The 21,638-nt window shown below is 42.0% G+C and overlaps 1 protein-coding gene across 18 annotated transcripts in view; it reads right to left on the bottom strand.

Annotated features, from left to right (window-relative positions):
• The window catches only part of ST3GAL6 (ST3 beta-galactoside alpha-2,3-sialyltransferase 6), an 89,602-nt gene that overhangs the window by 12,249 nt on the left and 55,715 nt on the right, over positions 1-21,638 (bottom strand). For all 18 annotated transcript variants that reach the window (XR_009701335.1, XM_061194055.1, XM_061194054.1 and 15 more), the window contains 3 exons: positions 7,445-7,540; positions 4,264-4,450; positions 4,020-4,157 (listed from right to left, as the gene is read on the bottom strand). Coding sequence is in view for 17 of the 18 variants with exons in the window: in XM_061194055.1 (XP_061050038.1) it covers positions 4,020-4,157; positions 4,264-4,450; positions 7,445-7,540 (421 nt within the window). In the remaining variant the exon portion in view is untranslated. The remainder of the gene's footprint in view (positions 1-4,019; positions 4,158-4,263; positions 4,451-7,444; positions 7,541-21,638) is intronic.

Genomic DNA, 21,638 nt, shown 5'->3' with positions numbered 1-21,638 from the left:
CTGACTAGAAAATAAAGATTCTAGATGTATATACAGATTAAAGTCACAATCTCAATTTTGTTTTTAAATTGATTATAATTTTAACTAAATTTTAACTAAAAAGAAAGAAACCAAGCATCCCCTTCACATGTACATATATCCTGAAAAACACTATAGTAGATGTTTGGCAGAAGGGTCTTGGCATTCAAAGTTTTCATTCTCGTTGGATGGCCTTCAGAGGCAAAAACAAGATATATCTTAAATTTACTAATACAAAAATTCAAGGAGATTTTCTTTTGATTAAATGTTTCTTACAGATCCCATGGAAATTACATATGATTAATTATGATTTTGAGAAAAAGAAAAAAATCAAAGCAGCACAATAAAATCAGATAAACTCCAGGAAGCAAATTTGTTTGAAAGCCTAACAGCCTTTTTTTTTTTGTCTTTTTTTTTTTAACATCTTTATTGGAGTATAATTGCTTTACAATGTTGTTAGTTTCTGCTGTATAACAGAGTGAATCAGCTATATGCATACATATATCCCCATATCTCCTCCCTCTTGCGTCTCCCTCCCACCCTCCCTATCCCACCACTGTAGGTGGTCACAAAGCACCGAGCTGATCTCCCTGTGCTATGCAGCTGCTTCCCACTAGCCATCCATTTTACATTTCACTCCCCTAGTAAGTTTCCATTCCTACTCTCCAAGATGACAATTTCATACCTTTCTATCCAACAGCTCTACCCTCCTTCCTACGTTGTCAGTTTAATCCTTATTTTTCTTAGAAAACAGAATCGATCAGACAAGAGCTACATCATCTTCCCAATTCCAAATCTACCTTCATCTTTACCCGTGTTTTCAGTGCTCACTCCTATGTGGATGATATGTCCCTGTTCCTACCTACGGCCAGCCTCTCCACTCGTGCACTCTTATTTTATCACATTTCTTTTCTCAACAATTTCGCTTTCACAAGCATCCCCTTTCTCTCTTCATCATCAATATTTCCCTCTATTGAATCATCCCCTTCAGCACACAAACATATCATCTATCTTTCTTTAAAATAAAAAAAACCTTGAGCCTATATCTTCCAACCATTTCTCTGCTTTCTTTTCTAGCAAAACTCCATTAAAGATTTGCCTCCGCTCACTCGTGTCCCATGTTCTCTCTCTTTAACGCAGTTCAGTCAGGCTTTCTTTCTCTTTCTTATCCTTGTCCATATCAATATGACCTCCATGTTTCCAGGACCACATCTGACATAGCTGACCTCTCTAAATACAGCTGTGTCCCTCCCTTGGCTTCTGGGACACTGTGTCCTACTAGAACTTCAGTCTACTTAAAACTAATTCTAGGATCATCTCTAAGTAAGACCAGGGTCTTCCTGTGCACCACCTAAAACAAAAATCAAGGAACAAATCTGATCTTACTTCACATAGGAAAGAGCTGAAAAGTCACAAAATATACATTCAGAAGCTGTCCTTTTCCCTCAAAATTACTACGAAATAGGGTTTAAATTTAAACTATTTATGCTTTTTGACTTGGGAATTCCACTTCCAGATGTCCTTCCTACAGAAATCACACAAGTGTGCAGAAAATCTCTGTAAGTACATGCATTTCTACATTACCTATAGAGGAAAAAAGCTGGACATAAAACTAAAGGTCTATAAATAGGGGAAGGGTTAATTAAATGGAGAGGGGAAATAGAACAGTATCTATAGTATAATCACAATTATACTGAACAAACAAAAAGTGCTTGTGTTTCTAAATGAATAGACAAGAGTCTATGCAAACAATAAATGCTGGAGAGGATGTGGAGAAAAGGGAACCCTCTTGCACTGTTGGTGGGAATGTAAATTGATACAGCCACTATGGAGAACAGTGTGGAGGTTCCTTAAAAAACTAAAAATAGAACTACCATATGAACTGCCAATCCCACTCCTGGGCATACACCTGGAGAAAACCATAATTCAAAAAAATACATGCACCCCAATGTTCACTGCAGCACTATTTACAATAGCCAGGACATGGAAGCAACCTAAATATCCATCAACAGAGGAATGGATAAAGAAGATGTGGTACATATATACAGTGGAATACTACTCGGCCATAAAAAGGAACGAACTAGTGCTATTTGCAGAGACATGGATGGACCTAGAGACTGTCATACAGAGGGAAGTTAAGTCAGAAAGAGAAAAACAAATATTGTATAATATAGCTTATATGTGGAATCTAGAAAAATAGTATAGATGAACTTACTCCCAAAGCAGAAATAGAGACACAGATGTAGAGAACAAACATGGATACCAAGGGGGGAAGGGGGGATGGGATGAAGTGGGACATTGGGATTGACATATATAATTACTATGTATAAAATAGATAACTAATGAGAACCTACTGTATAGCACAGGGGACTCTACTCAGTGCTCTGTGGTGACCTAAATGGGAAGGAAATCAAAAAAAGAGGGAATATATGTATAGGTATAACTGATTCACTTTGCTGTACAGCAGAAACTAACACATTGTAAAGCAACTATACTCCAATAAAAATTAACTTTAAAAAAAAAAGTACTTGTGTTTGTAAATGCATAGACAAGAGTCTAGAAGGATATGAAAGGCAATAAAGCTTGGGAGATAATCTGAGTTATGGAGAGAAGAGAAAAGAAGGATGATTTCCTTTTTTAAAAAATACTCCTTTGTAAAAGCTGTTTGATTTTAAGCATGTAATATTCTAGAATTTCTTTATCATGCTGAAGAAAAGATACAAAATATGCGTTTATTTCTTTGGATTTTACCCAATTACAAAAAGGAAAGCCTCATTTCAGCTGAGATATCACATTACACAGTTACTCAAACTTCAAGTGAAAAACATAGCCTGCCACTGTATGGGTCTAAAGAGTATTTTTTCCCTAGGGAATGTAGACAAACAGGGCTGCAAGAGTCAGAGTCAATGAGATTCCTTATAATTAAAAAGAATTAGGGACTTCCCTGGTGGCGCAGTGGTTAAGAATCCACCTGCCAATGCAGGGGACATGGGTTCAAGCCCTGGTCCGGGAGGATCCCACATGCTGCGGAGCAACTAAGCCCGTGTGCCACAACTACTGAGCCTGCGCTCTAGAGCCCACGTGCCACAGCTACTGAGCCCATGCACCCTAGAGTCCGCGTGCCGCAACGCCTGAAGCCCACATGCCTAGAGCTCATGCTCTGCAACAAGAGAAGCCACCGCAATGAGAAGCCCGCGCACCGCAACAAAAAGTAGCCCCTGCTTGCTGCAGCTAGAGAAAGCCCACGTGCAGAAGCGAAGACCCAAGGCAGCCAAAAATTTTTTTTAATTAAAAAAGAAAATAATTAAAAAGAATTAAAGAATCCAGTCCTGCTACTCTGCACACAGCCTGCCCATTAGCACCCCCATCAAGACTCTCCTCCCTACAGAGCACTGAAGCGGAGGTCGTGAGAGATGAGCCACTTGGACGTGCAGAGGGAGACCCCAGAAAGGCTCCAAAAGGGCAGAAAAGGGACTTCTCTGGTGGTGCAGTGGTTAAGAATCCGCCTGCCAATGCAGGGGACACGGGATCGAGCCCTGGTTCAGGAAGATCCCACATGCCGCAGATCAACTAAGCCTGTGCGCCACATCTACTGAGCCCACATGCCACAACTACTGAAGGCCGCGCACCTAGAGCCCGTGCTCCGCAACAAAGAGGAGCCACCACAATGAGAAGCCCACGCACCTCAAGGAGGGGTAGCCACCGCTCGCCGCAACCAGAGAAAGCCCGTGGGCAGCAACAAAGACCCAGCAGCCAAAAATAATTAATTAATTAATTAATTAATGGCAGAAACTCCCCCCCCCACCCCACTTAAGGTTCTTTTCCTTGCAACCTGAAAAACATAAAGCTAAAATCCAAAGATATGTGATTTCACTAACCCAGACACGAGTGAAGCCACCTCACGAGTCGTGGTTCTCATCCAGTTTCCAAGAGCCCCAAGGACCCTCTATCCCACCCCAGTGAGGTCTTTAGTTTGAAACTATGCAAAGGAAAATACATACCTGATTTTTGGGAAACACTTTCGGGAAATGAAGCAGTTCATAAGCTGCTGTTCTGATAATGAAAGGATCTAATATTCTGATTTGATAAGGTTTATAGATCAGATTTAATGCTGGTTTCTTCCAAAAACCATTAGTATTCTGAAATAAAGTAAGAAAATAGAAAATACAACTTGTTGTTGTCTCTTTTTTTTAATGAAAAAAAAAATGAAGGTAATTGGAAGCCAGATCAATTTTGCCAACTTACTATTTTGCCACCTGTCAACAATTCCCACAGCCACTTTAAATCAAGCGGCTTAAAAGCAGTGAGAATCACCGTAGTATTAGGATCATTGTGATTGGGATCTGAAAAAACAGATTCTGGATAAAAAAGTCGGAAGGTAGTCCTTCTCCCAACTTCCTCTTCATGTCCTAAAACAGGACCATTATTCATTCTGTGGGTAGTAAAACACACAAGATATGTAGACCAAGCGCAGTACGGGTCATGTCCATCACAGTTCTCAGAGCTTTCAGAGCTGGACAAACATGGTCAGCCGTGTAGCCAGGGCTCTAAAGCCGCACGGCAGTCCGTCAATCTTTCACACGTAACAGCCAAGGAAATAGCTCCCTTTCGTGAAACAGCTGCTTGATCAAAGGCAGAAACATTCATTTGTGTTTGAAAATTAACTGTGGGGACACTGATAATTCATTCTTACCTCCAGAAAAATTGAAGACAAAATGAAACAAATGGGAACATAAAACCACAGAATACTCGAGCTAAAAGAGACCTGGGAGGACATCCAGACAAAACCCCTTGTGTCTGTAGATGAGGGCCCCAATGTACATAGAGATAAAGTTACTTGCCCAGGGTTACACAATCATGTAGCAGGTGGACGTGTGTCTCAGTGACTGACAGGCAAGAGTCACAGTTAAGGTGATTTGAAAACCCACCAAAATTGTTGTGCTCTGAAATAAAGTAACAACATAAAATTGCTATATTTATACCCAAGCACAACCAAATGAATGACTATCTCTGGCGTGAACCAAAGAACCACAAAGGATCCAGTGTTGGGTTTGTGGATACTCAAAGCCAAGGTTAGACATATACTATTTATGCACACACCATGAAGGTGTGCTATGAAAAGGAATGCATTGTTCCCAAAACACTGTCTCCTAGGAGATAAATACTGTTTGACCCTTTGCCACTGACTGTGTGATATAAGGCAGCCTTAATAACACCTGAAATGACTTTCATAATGTCTTTAAATGGCATTTTCCCACAAGGGCCTGGTGTGGTTCTAGGTGACCAGATTTTAGACAATTACAAAGAAATTTGTGAGTGCTTCAACATTGTTTTGTGGATAAATTTTCACAGCTTCCTCAAAATGAATAATCAACAGAAAATAAGGTGACCACTCTATGCAGAAACCCTCAGCTTGTAACCCAGCAAAACGCCCAAGAACTGCCAAGTCATCCTAATGCATTGCCCAGCGTGAAGCTTTCCCACTCTTCAGAAGACTATTCATAGCCATTCCCAACACACACAAACTTTATCCCGGATAATGACCTGACTTCACCCTTTCAATGAGAAAATAGAACTTGAAATGTCCGCATTTCCCCACCATTACATCTATAGGACTCTTGGTAGCCGTAAGCACAATCCCAGCTTTCCCTTCCACTGCAGAGATAACCACACTGGTGTTCTGGACCCCATCCCCTCTCTCGTTACCACACCAACCTCCTTATTCATTTTCATCAGTTTACTAATATGCTTTAGAATCTATCTTTATAAAAGGAAACAAAATAGAAAATCTCCTTTGAGTCCATAATCATCTCCAGCGACTATCTCATTTCTCAACTCCACAGTGAAATTTCTCTAAAGAGTTGCTTCTACTGGTTTCTCCACTTTCTCACCTGTCGTTCTCCCCTCAAACCACCCCCACTTGGGCTTCTCCCCCGCACGTGCCTCCAAGTCTTCTTCTGTCAAGAGTAACAGTGAGCTTCAGCTTGCCATTCCAATGATGAACTCTGTCCTTATCTCACATGACCTCTCACCAGCCTTTGTCATGCTTGAAACCTCCCTCTGTCTTAAAACACTGTGATCTCTTGGCTTTTGTGATCACCTTCTCCTGTCTTTCTTCCTACCTCACTGGTAGATCCTCTCCAACTCTTTAACTCCTTTTTCTTTGCTCAACCTTTAAGTTTTGACTACTTCAAAGCTCAGTCCTGGGCCCTCTTCTCTGTCTCTCCCTGGGAAATCTCACCCAGTCCATGGTTTAAGTACAACTTACAGGCTGTTCGCAATGAAGATGTTAACCTGTTTATCTAACTGCCTACTTGACTTATCCACTGCAAATCTAATAAGCATATCAAACCTGGTATGTTCAAACAGTAACCTTGATTCTCCTCTAAACCTGTTCCTACCCTGGTCCTCCCCAACTCAACCACTATCCAGCCAATCTCTTACGCTGAAAACCTAGGAGGAGGTATCCTGCATTCCTTTATTCTCATCTCTGCTCACATCTAATGCATCAGAACGTCCTGATAACTCTACCTCTAAAACATGCCTCAATCTAGCCCCTTATCTCCTTCCACGCCATGACAATCCTGTTGCAAGCCACCATTCTCTACCCAAATGCAGCAACCTAACTGGCCTCTTCATTTCCACAGCTTGTCCTTCCTGTTTCATTGTCCATGCCATCACCAGGGTATTTTAAAGACATAACCAGATAAGAGTTGCTCTCTTGCTTAACAATTTTCAAAAGTTTTCTGTTATACTTAAAATAAAACGCAAGCTCTAATCGTAGTTTACAAAGTCCTACACGGCCTGCTCCTTACCTACCTCTTCAGCTGCCAATTGCACCACCTCCCCAGCCTGCTGCCCTCCAACCTCACTGGTTTTCTTGCTGCTGCTCTTAAACCTAGCATCATACCCTCCTGAAGACCTGCAGTAAACATCCTCTCTGTCTGTATTCCCTAGTCTTCGTATGGCCGGTACTGTGTGGTCTTAGGTCCAGTTTAGATGTCTCCCCTTCAAAACAGTCATCAATTCAAAAATAGCCACTCAGTCATTCTCTATCACACATGTTTTAATTGTTTGCACGGCATTTATTACTACATTTCTTTGTTTAATTACTGTTTTCTTCCCCTCGTTAGAATGTAAGCTCCTCGGGGAGCAAGAACATTATTCTTTTTCCCTGCTATATCCCCCTAGAACTGTGCTAGAACTAGAGCTAGAACTGTGCCTGGCATATTAAGGGGATTTCATAAATATTTGCTAAATAAATGACCTGAAATCTAGGCCTACTCCAGCCAACAACTCGAGTAATGTGTAATGTACTTAAACATACTACAGCAACTCTACTTCCTTTTAAAACACAGTGGTACTAAAGCAGGAAACTAGATTCTTTTGAAACAATTCCAGGTTAGCAAATAGAAGATATATTTACCTTATTATTACATCATAGGAGTCAATTTTTTCTCCTAACGTCTTATTCTTCAAAACTCCTCCATTACCAACCACCACACATTTTTTACATGGCACACTGTTGGGCAAATGACAAGAGAGAGATTGAGCCATCTTTTACAAAACTGGGTGATTCCAAGAACCCATTCATACTTTGAGGAACCCAATACAAGATTTCACTTGTTGCACAAGTAGAAAAAGAACCAGTTGTAACTTACAGGTCTAGGGATGTATTAGAAAGATATAAAATTCAAGAAATAACATTCCATAGGAAGTATATCATCGTTAGCAACTATTAAGGCGTATCAGTTCATACACATCCCCTCATTTGATTCTCATAACCACCCACTGAGATAAGTAAGCCTGATATTCCCATTTTACAAATGAAGAAAGATTCAAAAACCTGTTAGGTGACATTTCAAAGTCATACTCCAAAGAGGTAAAACTAGGATTGAGTCCAGACCTTTGGACTACAAAAATACCCCTCAATATAGGATTCTGCATGTTAATATTGATACAAGTGTGTTTCATATTAGATGTGTATGTATTTTCCATCAGCATTACCCATTCCCCTGAGATTCCAGCTCTGGGTTATTGCTGCGTCTTATAAGTTTGGAGACAGACAGTATAGAATCTGGTTGGCAAAGTGCAGCTTCCTTGTACCTGCCCGTGCTCACTTCAATTCCCCAAACAGGTACTTGTTCTTGGAGCTGAGCCAATACAAATGAAAAGTTTACTGTGTGTTCCTGGCAAAGAGCTTTAAAGTAGGACATGAAGTGGGACTTCCTGTTGCTGGCCGGAATCAGCCTAGGCCAGTGGATTATCTACTGTTCAGCTCTCAGCCAACGTGGCCTGGCCCTCAACATAATACAAGCCATACATGACAAACCCACAGCAAACATCATTCTTAATGGTGAAACACTGAAAGCATTTCCTCTAAGACCAGGATCAAGACAAGGATGTCCACTCTCACCACTTTTATTCAACATAGTTTTGGAAGTCCTAGCCATGGCAATCAGAAAAGAAAAAGAGATAAAAGGAATCCAAATTAGAAAGAAGTAAAACTGTCACTGTTTGCAGATGACGTGATACTATACATAGAAAATCCTAAAGATGCTACCAGAAAACTACTAGAGCTCATCAATAAATTTGGTAAAGTTGCAGCATATAAAATTACCACACAGAAATCTCTTGCATTCCTATACAGTAACAACGAAAGAGCCAAAAGAGAAATTAAGGAAACAATCCCATTTACCATTGCAAAAGAAAAGAACATAATACCTAGGAATAAACCTACCTAAGGAGGCAAAAAACCTGTACTCAGAAAACTATAAGACACTGATGAAAGAAATCAAAGATGACACAAACAGATGGAGAGATATACCATGTTCTTGGACTGGAAGAATCAATAATGTGAAAATGACTATACTACCCAAAGCAATCTACAGATTCAACGCAATCCCTATCAAATTATCAATAGCATTTTCCACAGAATCAGAACAAAAAATTTTACAATTTGTATGAAAACACAAAAGACCCTGAATAGCCAGAGCAATCTTGAGAAAGAAAAACGGAGCTGGAGGTATCAGGCTCCGTGACTTCAAACTATACTACGAAGTTACAGTAATCCAAACAGTATGGTACTGGCACAAAAAAAGAAATATAGGTCAGTGGAACAGAATAGAAAGTCCAGAGATAAACCCACGCACCTATGGTCACCTAATCTATGACAAAGGAGACAACAATATACAATGGAGAAAAGACAGCCTCTTCAATAAGTGGTGCTGGGAAAACTGGACAGCTACATGTGAAACAATGAAATCAGAACATTCTCTACCACCATACACAAAAATAAACTCAAAATGGATTAAAGACCTAAGTGTAAGACCAGATACTGTAAAACTCTTAGAGGAAAACATAGGCAGAACATTCTCTGACACAAATCCCAGGAAGGTCTTTTTTTGATCCACCTCCTAATGAAAATAAAAACAAAAATAAACAAATGGGACCTAATTAAACTTAAAAGCTTTTGCACAGCAAAGGAAACCGTAAACAAAAAGACAACCCACAGAATGGGAGAAAATATTTGCAAATGAAGCGACTGACAAGGGATTAATCTCCAAAATAAACAGCTCATGCATCTCAATATGGAAAAAACAAACAACCCAATCAAATGAGCAGAAGATCTAAATAGACATTTCTCCAAAGAAGACATGCAGATGGCCAAGAGGCACGTGAAAAGATGCTCAACGTTGCTAATTATTAGAGAAATGCCAATCAAAACTACAATGAGGTATCACCTCACACCGGTCAGAATGGCCATCATCAAAACATCTACAAACAATAAATGCTGGAGAGGGTGTGGAGGAAAGGAAAGCCTCCTACACTGTTGGTGGGAATATAAATTGGTGCAGCCACTATGGAGAACAGTATGGATGTTCCTTAAAAAACTTAAAACAGAGCTACCATATGATCCAGCAATCCCACTCCTGGGCATATATCCAGAGAAAATCAAAATTCAAAAATATGCATGTACCCTAGTGTTAACTGCAGCACTATTTACAATAGCCAGGACATGGAAGCAACCATCAATGGAGGAATGGATAAAGACGACGTGGTATACACACACACACACACACACACACACACACAAAATGGAATATTACTCAGCCATAGAAAAGAATGAAATGATGCCATTTGCAGCAACATGATGGACCTACAGATTGTCATACTGAGTGAAGTAAGTCAGACAGAGAAAGACAAAAATATCATATGATATCACTTATATGTGGGATCTAAAAAAGTGGTACAAATGAACCTATTTATAACACAGAAAAAGAGTCATAGCTGTAGAAAACAAACTTATGGTTACCAAGGGGGAGAGGGGCAGGGAAGGGATAAATTGGGAGATTGGGATTGACATATACACACTACTACATATAAAATAGATAACTAATAAGAACCTACTGTACAGCACAGGGAACTCTACTCAATACTCTGTAATGACCTATATGGGAAAAGAATCTAAAAAAGAGTGGATATATGTCTATGTATAACTGATTCACTTTGCTGTATACCTGAAACTAACACAACATTGTAAATCAACTATACTCCAATAAAAATTAATTTTAAAAAAATGGCCTGGCCCATCCAACTCCAAGCTCTCACCACCACTCGGCCAGGCCTGGAGAAATGACAAAACAGATCATGTCCTTCTCCTCTTGGGGACAAAACTACAGAGGAGAAGGCTGTTGAGACTGTCCTTGCAGGGCCCTCATGACATGGAAGTATGAGGAAAAAACTGTTTCTCTAAGAACCATGAAATCAGCAGACCAGATGAACTCCAGACCGTAAGGCTCTTAGGAAATTAATCAGTAGCAAAATTGCACAAATGCTGTAGAATATTTAAACGTAGAGAACACAGCAATACAGGAACTATGAAAGGAGCCAGGAGTTGGTCCTCTCAGGTTAAGGAGAGACAGGATACACATTCCTACACATGTAAATTTCCCTTTTTTATTTAGAATTTGTTTAGTTCATCTATTTGCTTGATGTTTTTATACCTTAAACTTTTTAAAAACACTTTTTTTTAATGTTTTGAGACTTTCAGCTCCCAAATTCTAAAGAGTCATGCATAATCAGTGTCTACTTTGTTACAAAAACAAGAAGATCCAGGGTTTCACAGATGGTACTGATGGGGGCTGGTGGGCAATCGTCCATCAGGCCCTCCTTGAGTCTGTACCCCCAGACCTCCTATGATGGACATGTCACAATGTGTTTTAGAGAAGTTTCTTTCCTAAGTCTGCTTGTCTTTAACTATGAAAGTAACATTTCTAGGTGCTCTTATATACAAGTTTGACGTAAATCCCAATTCCAGGAAGCTACTCTGTCCACGGTGCTCTGCAGCCAGGTGGCATGGAGACGATGGGGATGCTGGTCAACTTCAAAACTCTTTTCTCTCTGGGTCTGCGGCCATCCTCCTGAGCAGACCTAGCCCACGAGGACTGTACAGCAGGGAGCAATTCCCACGCACACAGCTTGCGTGGTTCCTCCTTCCATGACCTCACAGCCAGTTTGATGCAAAATCAGAGGCTGAACCTCCCTGCTCCATCTCCCTACCAGAACGCTAAGTGAGGCTGGGCACCAGGGAGTGAGTGGCTAGGAACGGACAGGATGGAAATAACAGCTCTGCTCCTGTGAGGTCACCTGTGTGGAGGTGAAGGAGGAATATCTGTAATTTATGGCATGTAGACTAACCCTCTCCCTTCAGAGAAGGCTGGAGGCCACTCCCCTCCCAGCAACCATCCTGGACTGGGGTCCCCAGCCTGAAGCAGGCTTGCCTGACTCCAATACCACCGAACATGCCGGGGCGGGGCCAGGAGCACAGGCCACCACCGTGTGTCCCCAGAGTTCTTATCTTGGAACCTCCACAAAGGACTCCTGCCCCACAGGCCTAATCTCTGAAGTTGACCCCAGAAAGAGGGAACTCAGCTCAGTCCCAGACACAGCCAGTTCCATAAACACTCAGCCAGAAGTTTCCCTCAGTGTTATCTGTATCAGGCGGGATTACAGTTGGTAATCAAGCCCCAGATCACGTGTGGCCAAAAGAGCATCGCAATACAAGAAGCTACCATCTGTCATACTCAGGTCACATCCCTGGTCCCCTCTCAAACTCAAGGTCCTGAGCCTCCTCTCACAAACCCTAACAAGCCTTCCAGCCAAAAGAAAAGGGGGAGTTAAGGGTGCAAGCAGATCTGTTTCACAGGAGCCCCAAGGACTGGTTACAGAGAGAGGGTCATTCCTTCTACTCAGCCTCCCCAGCCTCCTCCCGCTTGGGAAGAATGGAGAGAAATCATATGGACACTGCCTCACTCAAGAGAACTCCAGTTCCAAAGATGCTTTACAGTTCCATGGTCACCGCATTTTTTAAATTTCACTTTGTTTTTTTCTCTGTCAGCTTTGTAGGGGGCAGGTGGAAAGGGGAGGGCCCTTCACCACAGGAAAAGTTTGCTGATGCCTTTAAAAGGAAATCTCGTCAATGAAATTTTACTTTTCCTCTTGGCAAGGGATATTGCAAAGATCCACACATTTTTCTGAATATCATACATGACACTAGAAACTCCTCTAGGGGTGTGCCTAAGACTACTCTTAGGCAATAACATCTTCTCTGCCGCTGGTATTCACAGTGCCCCCATGATGCTGGAAAATGTGAAATGGAACAGATCCACGGTCTGAACCACATACCTTGTAATTCACTGCTTCCCTCCCTCCACAGCAGGTACCCCCATATTACCAAAGGAGTGATTCATCCTCTCCTTGGCTTCATCCACCTGGCCTGGGCTCCTGGCTTCCCCTGTTTCCCTAGTGTGAATCAATAACTTCCAGTGTCCTTTGGGTGACTGTATAACTTCAAGGTATTTAATTAACACAACTCTCATTCACAAACAGCTGCAGTGAATTGTGAATCCCTAATGGGCAAGAATATATTTCTGCAACCTCTAATCTAAAATTTTATATTTATTTATATTTATATTTTACTTATAAATATATTTGTATTTCTGCATCCTCCAATCTAAAACTTCCTGATTCACAGGTTGTGCATTTTAGAAACTGATTTGGTTGTGACTTTAGGTGTGACTTTGTAGCTGGAGAAACAGGTAGCTGTTCTTCCTTCCTCCACTCTGGAAACAGGTAGGGAAATCCATGTGCCTCAAATTGCTCACCCAGAACACAAGATCATTCCAGAGTGCCTGAACCTGTTAATGGAAAATCTGGAAAGCTGCTGAAATAGTAATGGTAAGAGGTCACACTTCCCCTAGGTGAAAGCCGTGTTTCTCATCAAGTCAGGCAGATCCAGAAGAGTTACTGGCCTATGCAGAGTGAAACATCATCATCAATATAGAGAAAGTAAACTTGAACTGCCCACTTCCAGTGATCTGTGATCTGTCTTCTTTTCTAAGTGCTGTATGACTCCTTTCAGCAGCATAGTATATATTAAAATGTATCACTCCATCTTCAATGTAGCAATCTCTGGCAGATCCCACTCGTCATATTCCCAGCACCCATTACCCCTTGTACCTTTGCTGGCAGAGCCCTGCTTTCACAAGCCTAACAGTGGTGAGTGTATTCCTGTGCCAATGGTTGGTTTAGATGTGGTCACATGAACCATCCCTGGGCAATAAGATATTAAGGAAGTCTGTTAAATGCCCTGGAAAAGATTTTACCCCCAGGAAGAGAATGGTTTGAGCAGAACACTGATTTTATCTACCCGTCCTTTCTGCTTAGATACTGACATGTGATAACAAGGTTAGGGCGGCTGTAGTCATCTTGCACCTAAGAGGGAAAGCCAGAGAGAGCCACCAAGAAGCTGCCCTGACATTACTGAGCCACTAATTCAATCCCATAACTGGAGCCAATCCATACAGACGTGCAGGTGGTACCCAGTACCTCGGCACTCCCTCGGTTTGTGAAATCCAGTCTGTGCAGCCATACGTGGCCTGCCCTGTGAGCTAGATCCACAAACCTGATTCTATACACCTGAATCTACACATTTGTGTGATATGGGAGATGATAAACATCCACTTAGTTCAAATCACACTTAGTTAGGAATAGTGCTACTTGCAGCCCCGGAGATCCTAAAACCCTGTGCATTGGACCGGGGTGGAGACCTCACTGCTAGCTGTGGCTCTCCTACTCAGCACCTCTGGGACCCTGGCCTCATGACCTAACCTCTTGGATCTCAGCAAGCCCTTTTACAAAGTAAGGGAATCACTGAGGTCTCAAATGTTGTTAACCTATGTCGCACAGAGCCATCTGTCAGTTCCTCCGTCATGTGTACCATGGGTTCTGTATCTCTCTCTATACAACATCTGACCACAGCAGTTGCTACAGAACACGTATGTGTTTCTCTCTGCCACAAATGACTACTTTGTTGATGTAGAATCACAACCTCCCCTCACCCTCAAGTCCTCCTCCTGGCTGAAAATGCTGCCATGTAAAGAAACTGCAAAGCAGGAGGATGGCCAGAGCAGTGATGCAGACACTGATATCCCTTATAGAGCTTGGGCTCTTTTTAATAAATACACTGCTGACGTCTTAAGTTGTCAAAGACCATGCTCCCACCCTGGCTGGTTGCCAATGTAACCTGGCTCTCCTGCTGCTGACATAATGGATTCTGCCTGGGTGAGCAACTAGGCAGCCTTCGCAAATCCCCATCCATTTAGCAAGCAAACTGACTTAACACAGGTGCTTCCATTAAGTAAGATATTTATGTTTAGTTACTCTATAACCACCTATGCAGGACTCAAGCACTCTTCACAGAATCTGGCGGGCTTGCGGAATGCAATGGTGATGGCCGGGGGTGGAGAGCTGGTTCCTGTATTTTAAGCGAGAGCAGAGATTTTGTGACCCAGGATTTCGCTGCTCTGGCTGTGGGAGGATGTGCTTCCACTGAGGAGAAAGCAGCAATCCCCAGGACCAGGGTGCAAGCTGGTGCTACAGAGCTCCACACACAGCCAGGAAGGGTCAGGACCTCATAACATGGGCACATTTTAAGTATTCTTTCTCTGTGATGCAATTCCCTTAAAATATCCTCAATCACTAGTGAAGTTTATAAAAAAGCACTGCCACATTGTGTGAGCTGTGCTTTGGAGATTAACAAGGAACCGAGTCCTGAGAAATCAACAGCGACAGCGTAGGGAAACGATGGCAAGAGAACTAGAGGTGTGTCTCTCCAAACCGTTTGTTCTAGGTGTGGCATCATGGTGCCCTCTGAACAAAGTGGCTAGAAAGGAATCTAGAGGGCACCTCAACCATCCCCCCTCCTTTTTAAAAGCTTTTTTTAAAATTGAAATATAATTCACATGCCCTAAAATTCACCCATTTAAATAATAAAATTCAGCAGGTTTTAGCATATTCGCAAAGCTGCGCCACAATCACCATTATCCAATCCAGAACGTTTTCATCACCCGACAACGACACCCCACAGCCAGTGGCGGTCACTCTCCATTTCCACCCCCATCCCAACCCCTGTCTGTGGCACAACTAATCCACTTTCTATCTCTATAGATTCGTCTATCCTGGCCATTTCATATAAATGGAGTCATACAATATGTGATCTTCTGTGACTGACTGCTTTCACTGAGCAAAATGTTTTCAAGATTCACTCATGCTCTAGCAGGAATCAGTACTGCGTTGCTTTGTATGGCTGAATTACATTCCATTGTATGGCTATGCCTTTAATTTATCCATTGAGCAGTTGCTGGACATTTGGTTGTTTCCACTCTGGGGCTATTATGAACGATGCTGCTATGAACATTCGTGCACAAGTTTCACGTGGTCATATGTTTTCAATTTAAGCTTTCTATTTTGAAATAATTCTAGATTCACAGGAAGTTGCAAAAATAGTACTGAGAAGTCCTGTGTAACCTTCACCCAGTTTCTTCCACTGGTTACACTGACTTAACTTATTAACTTAACTTTATTAACTAGTAAAGCTGACATCGGTATAATGTGCATATACAGATCCACCTCCTCTTTTGTAAAACCAAGGTTCAGAAACTCCGAAACTTGCCCAAGGTCCCAGAGCAGTTACGCCTGACCCGCTGACTCTAGCAACTTTTCACCAGTACCGCCCCTCTATTTCAGATGGCCCGTGCCCACCACCTGCCCTCCCCTCTCCCCGACAAAAGAATAAAAACAAACTTTTCTAAGCTATCCTTTTCTATCCTTAGCATCGCTCCTCTGCTGCCGAAGTTCTGGTCAGACGGCTAGTTTGAGTATTCCCATAAAAGGAGGAACATGGAAAAGAAAACAAACACGAAAAGATTAATCATTGTTTTTAAATGGTTTGTCTTTTTGGAACTAGCTAGAGAAGGTGGTTGCACAATACTGTGAATGTACTCAGTGCCACTGAATTGTTCTCTTTCAAACGCTTCATTTTATGTTGTGTGAATTTCACCTGAACAAGAAAAAAAAATGATTTGTCACCATTTCTTTGAGACTTTTTCTTTTTCCCGTACTTAGGATCCTCTGGCTCAGCGGCAAATTACAGAGAAGGCCAACTGGCATATTTACTGTGCATAATCTTCAGGAAGACAGTTGAGAAAAGGAAACTTTTTCAGTAGTATCTATTCGGAGAAGATTCTATCCAGATCATTTATCTTTAAGAGGCAAAAAAACCCCCACAAAAAACAAACAAACGAAAACCCCTATTTAAGGTACATCTGTTTCGGTGAATTTACACATGTACCCTGGAGATGTTTTAGTTTAGCCCTGTGAAAGTACTAAATATGGTTTGAGGTTAAGGACAAAGGCAGAAGCCACATTACATAATGGGGGGGGGGGGGGTGCGATTTATAGCCCTGGAAATCCTAAAGAATATACCCAAAAGAATTCACAGTTCCAGAATTCTCTTCCCCTTACCTCTTCAGATGACACTCAGTCTAAGACATTTAATTGTGGAGTCTTCTGTTTTTGCACTGCTGGTTAAATGCAAAGGGAGGAACTGGAGAAGAGTGGAAGTCTGGAGACCTCTTAACCTCTATGGACCTCAGTCCTCTCATGTTTAAAATGAGGGGACTGGACTAACGATCTCCATCCTTCCTGCCTCTGACCCTCTCTGTGACTCTACTGTGCTTTTGGGTCTGGCCCTCAGTCCACACAACTGAGCAGGAACAGGTGAGGTGAGGTAACTGGGATTCTTTACAGAACAGTTTAGCAGCCTCAGTATTCACCCCATCCCAACCTGCTGGACCATTGCTCAGGAGAGAAACTCAGAAAGAATATAAAGGAAAAAGCCCAAGATTAACCCTCTATTAAAAATACATACCGGGCTTCCCTGGTGGCGCAGTGGTTGAGAATCTGCCTGCCAATGCAGGGGACACGGGTTCGAGCCCTGGTCTGGGAAGATCCCACATGCCGCGGAGCAACTAGGCCCGTGAGCCACAACTACTGAGCCTGCGCGTCTGGAGCCTGTGCCCCGCAACAAGAGAGGCCGCGATAGTGAGAGGCCCGCGCACCGCGATGAAGAGTGGCCCCCACTTGCCGCAACTAGAGAAAGCCCTCGCACAGAAATGAAGACCCAACACAGCCAAAAATAAATAAATAAATTTATAAAAAAAAAAAATACCAAAAAGATAAATAAAATAATAAAATACAATGGGGTATGTAAATGGCCTATCATGTGTTCTCATCTTTTCACAGGGAAAATTGAGAACTCATCACAAAATTAGGGCGAAAGGCAACTTTCTATAATGAAAATACTTTTTCTAACCGATGTGATTACAAGAAGGGAGGCAAATTATTACGATTATTACTAAGTGACCAAAAACTTTGAAAAAGAACAGATTTGGTGGGGGGGGGGCGGGATGGAGGGGTTAGGGAAGAGGGAAGGTAGAGCAAAGAAGCAGCATGGGCTTCTTCTCCTGGGCTCTTCCACACAGAGTTACGGCCAAACATGCACACTCCTGTTCCCTTCCCTCTTTATTTCTGGCCCGAGTTCTTCATGGTAGTGACTTTAGAAAAAGGCTCTCTCTGCCTCACTGAGTTACTTTACTCACATTACCTACAAAGGTGGCATAAATAAGACCTCATAAGAAACCCCGCTTCAAAATGATCTGCAACACCAATATGTTTCAACAGCTTTCATTTCCAAGAAAGAAACCACAGTTGGCTGCTTCAAGCACCGAGCTAGGTTGGTATAGTGTTACGTAACTGACTTTAGAATCTTGAATATTTCCAGGCACAGAAACAGAAAAGGCCTTGTGATTATACCCCTAGCCAATGGGATATCATTGGTGGTTGCTAGCAGATTTTTAACAATCAGTCCTCTTTGGGAGAGAGGGGGGTGATGGGGAAGCCCTAGTTTGCAGTGTTTGCCAATTTCCATGGTATAAATATATACTCCCACCATGGCTAATTTCAAGCTTCTACCTTGACGGCACTGAACACGGACTGGGGAAGAGCGGCAGCTCTCACAAGTTGGTACCAACAGGCTCCAGCACATCACTGGCTGTAATAAAGTGTTATATGTAATTTCTGGGAAATGTCCTTAAAGAAGGAGGCAAGTCTTAATGGCTGGGGGCATGCCCTTCCCCCTTCATCCTCCCTGCTGGCCAGAATGTACACATGACTGGTGAAGTCCAGCCATCAGATTGGACCATAAGGAGGAATAACAGAGTCACAATAGAGAAGCCTTGGTCTCTGATGATCAATAGCTGCTAAGCTGGCCTGAGATTGCTTACCCGCAGGCTTCATTTACATGACAATTGTAAGAAAGAGGAAAAGTTGTATCTGGCAAATGCAACTGATATTTGGAGTTTTCCCATTCACAGTAAAATCTATCCCAACCAAGGGCATCACACATGCTAAATGAGATAAGTAAAGGATACAGATTTGAAACAACAAAAAAATGTCTGAACCTTTGTGGGAGGGACAAAGAGGATAGAAGGTGAACAGAACAGCCAAAGGGGGAAGGGACTTGAAAATGAGGTTCTCACCTCTCTCCACCTGAGCCCCTCCTCTCTGACCTACAGACCCCTACAGAGAGTGAGCAAGCCTCGGCCAGCAAGGCTTCCTCCAGGTACATGAGGGCCACAGCTCCTGGATCCACAGTGAGGGCTCAGGGAGGACTCCCCAACTAAGGGCGGTCCAGATCCTCTGCCAGAGAAGGACAGAGTGTTCTCACACCTCTTTCTTCTACAGCATTTCCCCAGGCAGAGAGGAGAAATGGGAAATGTATAAGGTTATTTGGGGGGTAGACTGAGTTGACTCCGAGGCAGCGATAGGCAGGTTAGTGTATTCTGCCTTTCTGGAGTTTACTTAAAATATATTTATTGCTCAGGCATGGGCTGGCCTGTTATGATCTTTGGATTGTACTGTGGGTTTCAGACAAATGTAGAATGACTTACTTAAAATGTAGGTAAAATTTATTATTACACGTGAACTCCTCCTAAAAGTTAATATCTAAATGAAGATAATATTGTCACAAGTATATTCTTATCCACTTTCAAAACACTCTTTCTGAAGTCTCTAGGGACCAAGTTTGCACACATCACATCAAGCAATTCAGCAATGCTGAGTGTCTAGTGCATCACTGCCCTCACTCTGGGAGGATCCTACAGGGATAGTCTCCATTCACTGTATACCTGCACAGTTTCTGCTTGTACATTGATGGTACTTCCATCTCTTAACAACTTCAGACTCAAGAACCTTTGTGCAATCAGCATGATTTTCAGTCCTTCCTCACCACCCACACCCACCTCCCTCCCATGCTAGTGATGCTGAGAAGCCGATGTGGGTTGATGGCGGGAGTGGGGGGCAGGAGGAAAGGGTGGGGAGCAGCCAGACCAAGTCAGCAAGAAGAGACGAGGTAGCCTGGCTGAGGCACATACAGATGATGAATACCTGTGCAGGAAGAGGCTCTGAAAGCAACTAAATAAAGCACGGCTAGTTCTAAGATAAAAACCAGGCAATGACTGAAGCCCGTGCGCCTAGAGCCCGTGCTCCGCAACAAGAGAAGCCACCGCAATGAGAAGCCTGCGCACCGCAACGAAGAGTAGCCCCCGCTCGCCACAACTAGAGAAAGCCCGTGCGCAGCAATGAAGACCCAATACAGCCAAAAATAAATATATAAATAAATATTTAAAAAAAAAAAAACTTGTCAAAAAAAAAGAAACAGGCAAGAACAAAAGTTCCAGTCATGTCCCATCAAGAATCCTGACAGTATCTCACATTTACAGGGCCAAGGATTTTTTTTCAAAGCTTTGCAGATACCTGCTACAATTATTTAAGGTATAACCATTATCACTGTTAAGTCAAACATCCAGCCCTGGATGGACCCACCCAGGTTCACATCCTGGCTCTGACATTTACCAGCTCTAACAAACTACATATGTTTGCCTAGCCTCAGTTTCTCAATTTAAAAAATGGAGATCATCAACCATACTTTGCAGGGTGGTTGTAAAAATTAGAGAGAATTGGTAAAAAGCACACATGCCAAAGGTCTGCATAAAGCAATATCCTACAGATGAGAGCTGTATAAATTTTGGTTAGAAAAGAATGTATTTGGTTGCTGTGGATATGCAATCAAAAATTGAAATTGATTAGGTTGATGGCATAGTTTTAAATTATAAAAAGTACAAACTGAAATGAACCAACATTATTACATAATCTACAACTCAATAATCTGGGCCCCTGACAGAGAAAAATTAGATAAATTCAGACAAAATCTAGCACTGCTCCTCCAGCTCTGTTCTGTAAAGTATCTCCATTTTCACACCTCCGTCTACTACCCCCATTTCTGCACCCACCAAAAAGCACCTCTATTCTCTTGGATAAGAGGGGGAATTCTGCTATTTTCCTTTTTAATGGAGGCCTCACAGCTACAGATCACCCTTCTCATCCCACTGGACAACTGGCCAAATTCTAAAGTACAGCTTAAAACTTTGTGAAATAAGTCCACCTCTGTAAGATAAGTTGACTTGCTAAGAAGTCTGTCTTTGGCAACTCAATTCCTAAGGGGTTAAATGGACACCAAATTTTTCTAAAAACTAAACTGCCTTTTGTAGTCAGAAAACGTGTATCTCATTTTTCTCAAGTGCTCATGGAACATTCTCCAGGATAGATCATATCTTGGGTCACAAATCAAGCCTTGGTAAATTTAAGAAAATTGAAATCGTATCAAGTATCTTTTCCGACCACAACGCTATGAGACTAGATATCAATTACAGGAAAAGATCTGTAAAAAATACAAACACATGGAGGCTACACAATACACTACTTAATAACGAAGTGATCACTGAAGAAATCAAAGGGGAAATCAAAAAATACCTAGAAACAAATGACAATGGAGACACGACGACCCAAAACCTATGGGATGCAGCAAAAGCAGTTCTAAGAGGGAAGTTTATAGCAATACAAGCCTACATCAAGAAACAGGAAACATCTCGAATAAACAACCTAACCTTGCACCTAAAGCAATTAGAGAAAGAAGGGCAAAAAAACCCCAAAGCTAGCAGAAGGAAAGAAATCATAAAGATCAGATCAGAAATAAATGAAAAAGAAATGAAGGAAACAATAGCAAAAATCAATGAAACTAAAAGCCGGTTCTTCGAGAAGATAAACAAAATTGATAAACCATTAGCCAGACTCATCAAGAGAAAAAGGGAGAAGACTCA

This window comes from Eubalaena glacialis, chromosome 6 (assembly GCF_028564815.1).
Source record: "Eubalaena glacialis isolate mEubGla1 chromosome 6, mEubGla1.1.hap2.+ XY, whole genome shotgun sequence".
Classification (NCBI taxonomy): Eukaryota; Metazoa; Chordata; class Mammalia; order Artiodactyla; family Balaenidae; genus Eubalaena; species Eubalaena glacialis.
This window is presented reverse-complemented; position numbering and strand designations above follow the sequence as displayed.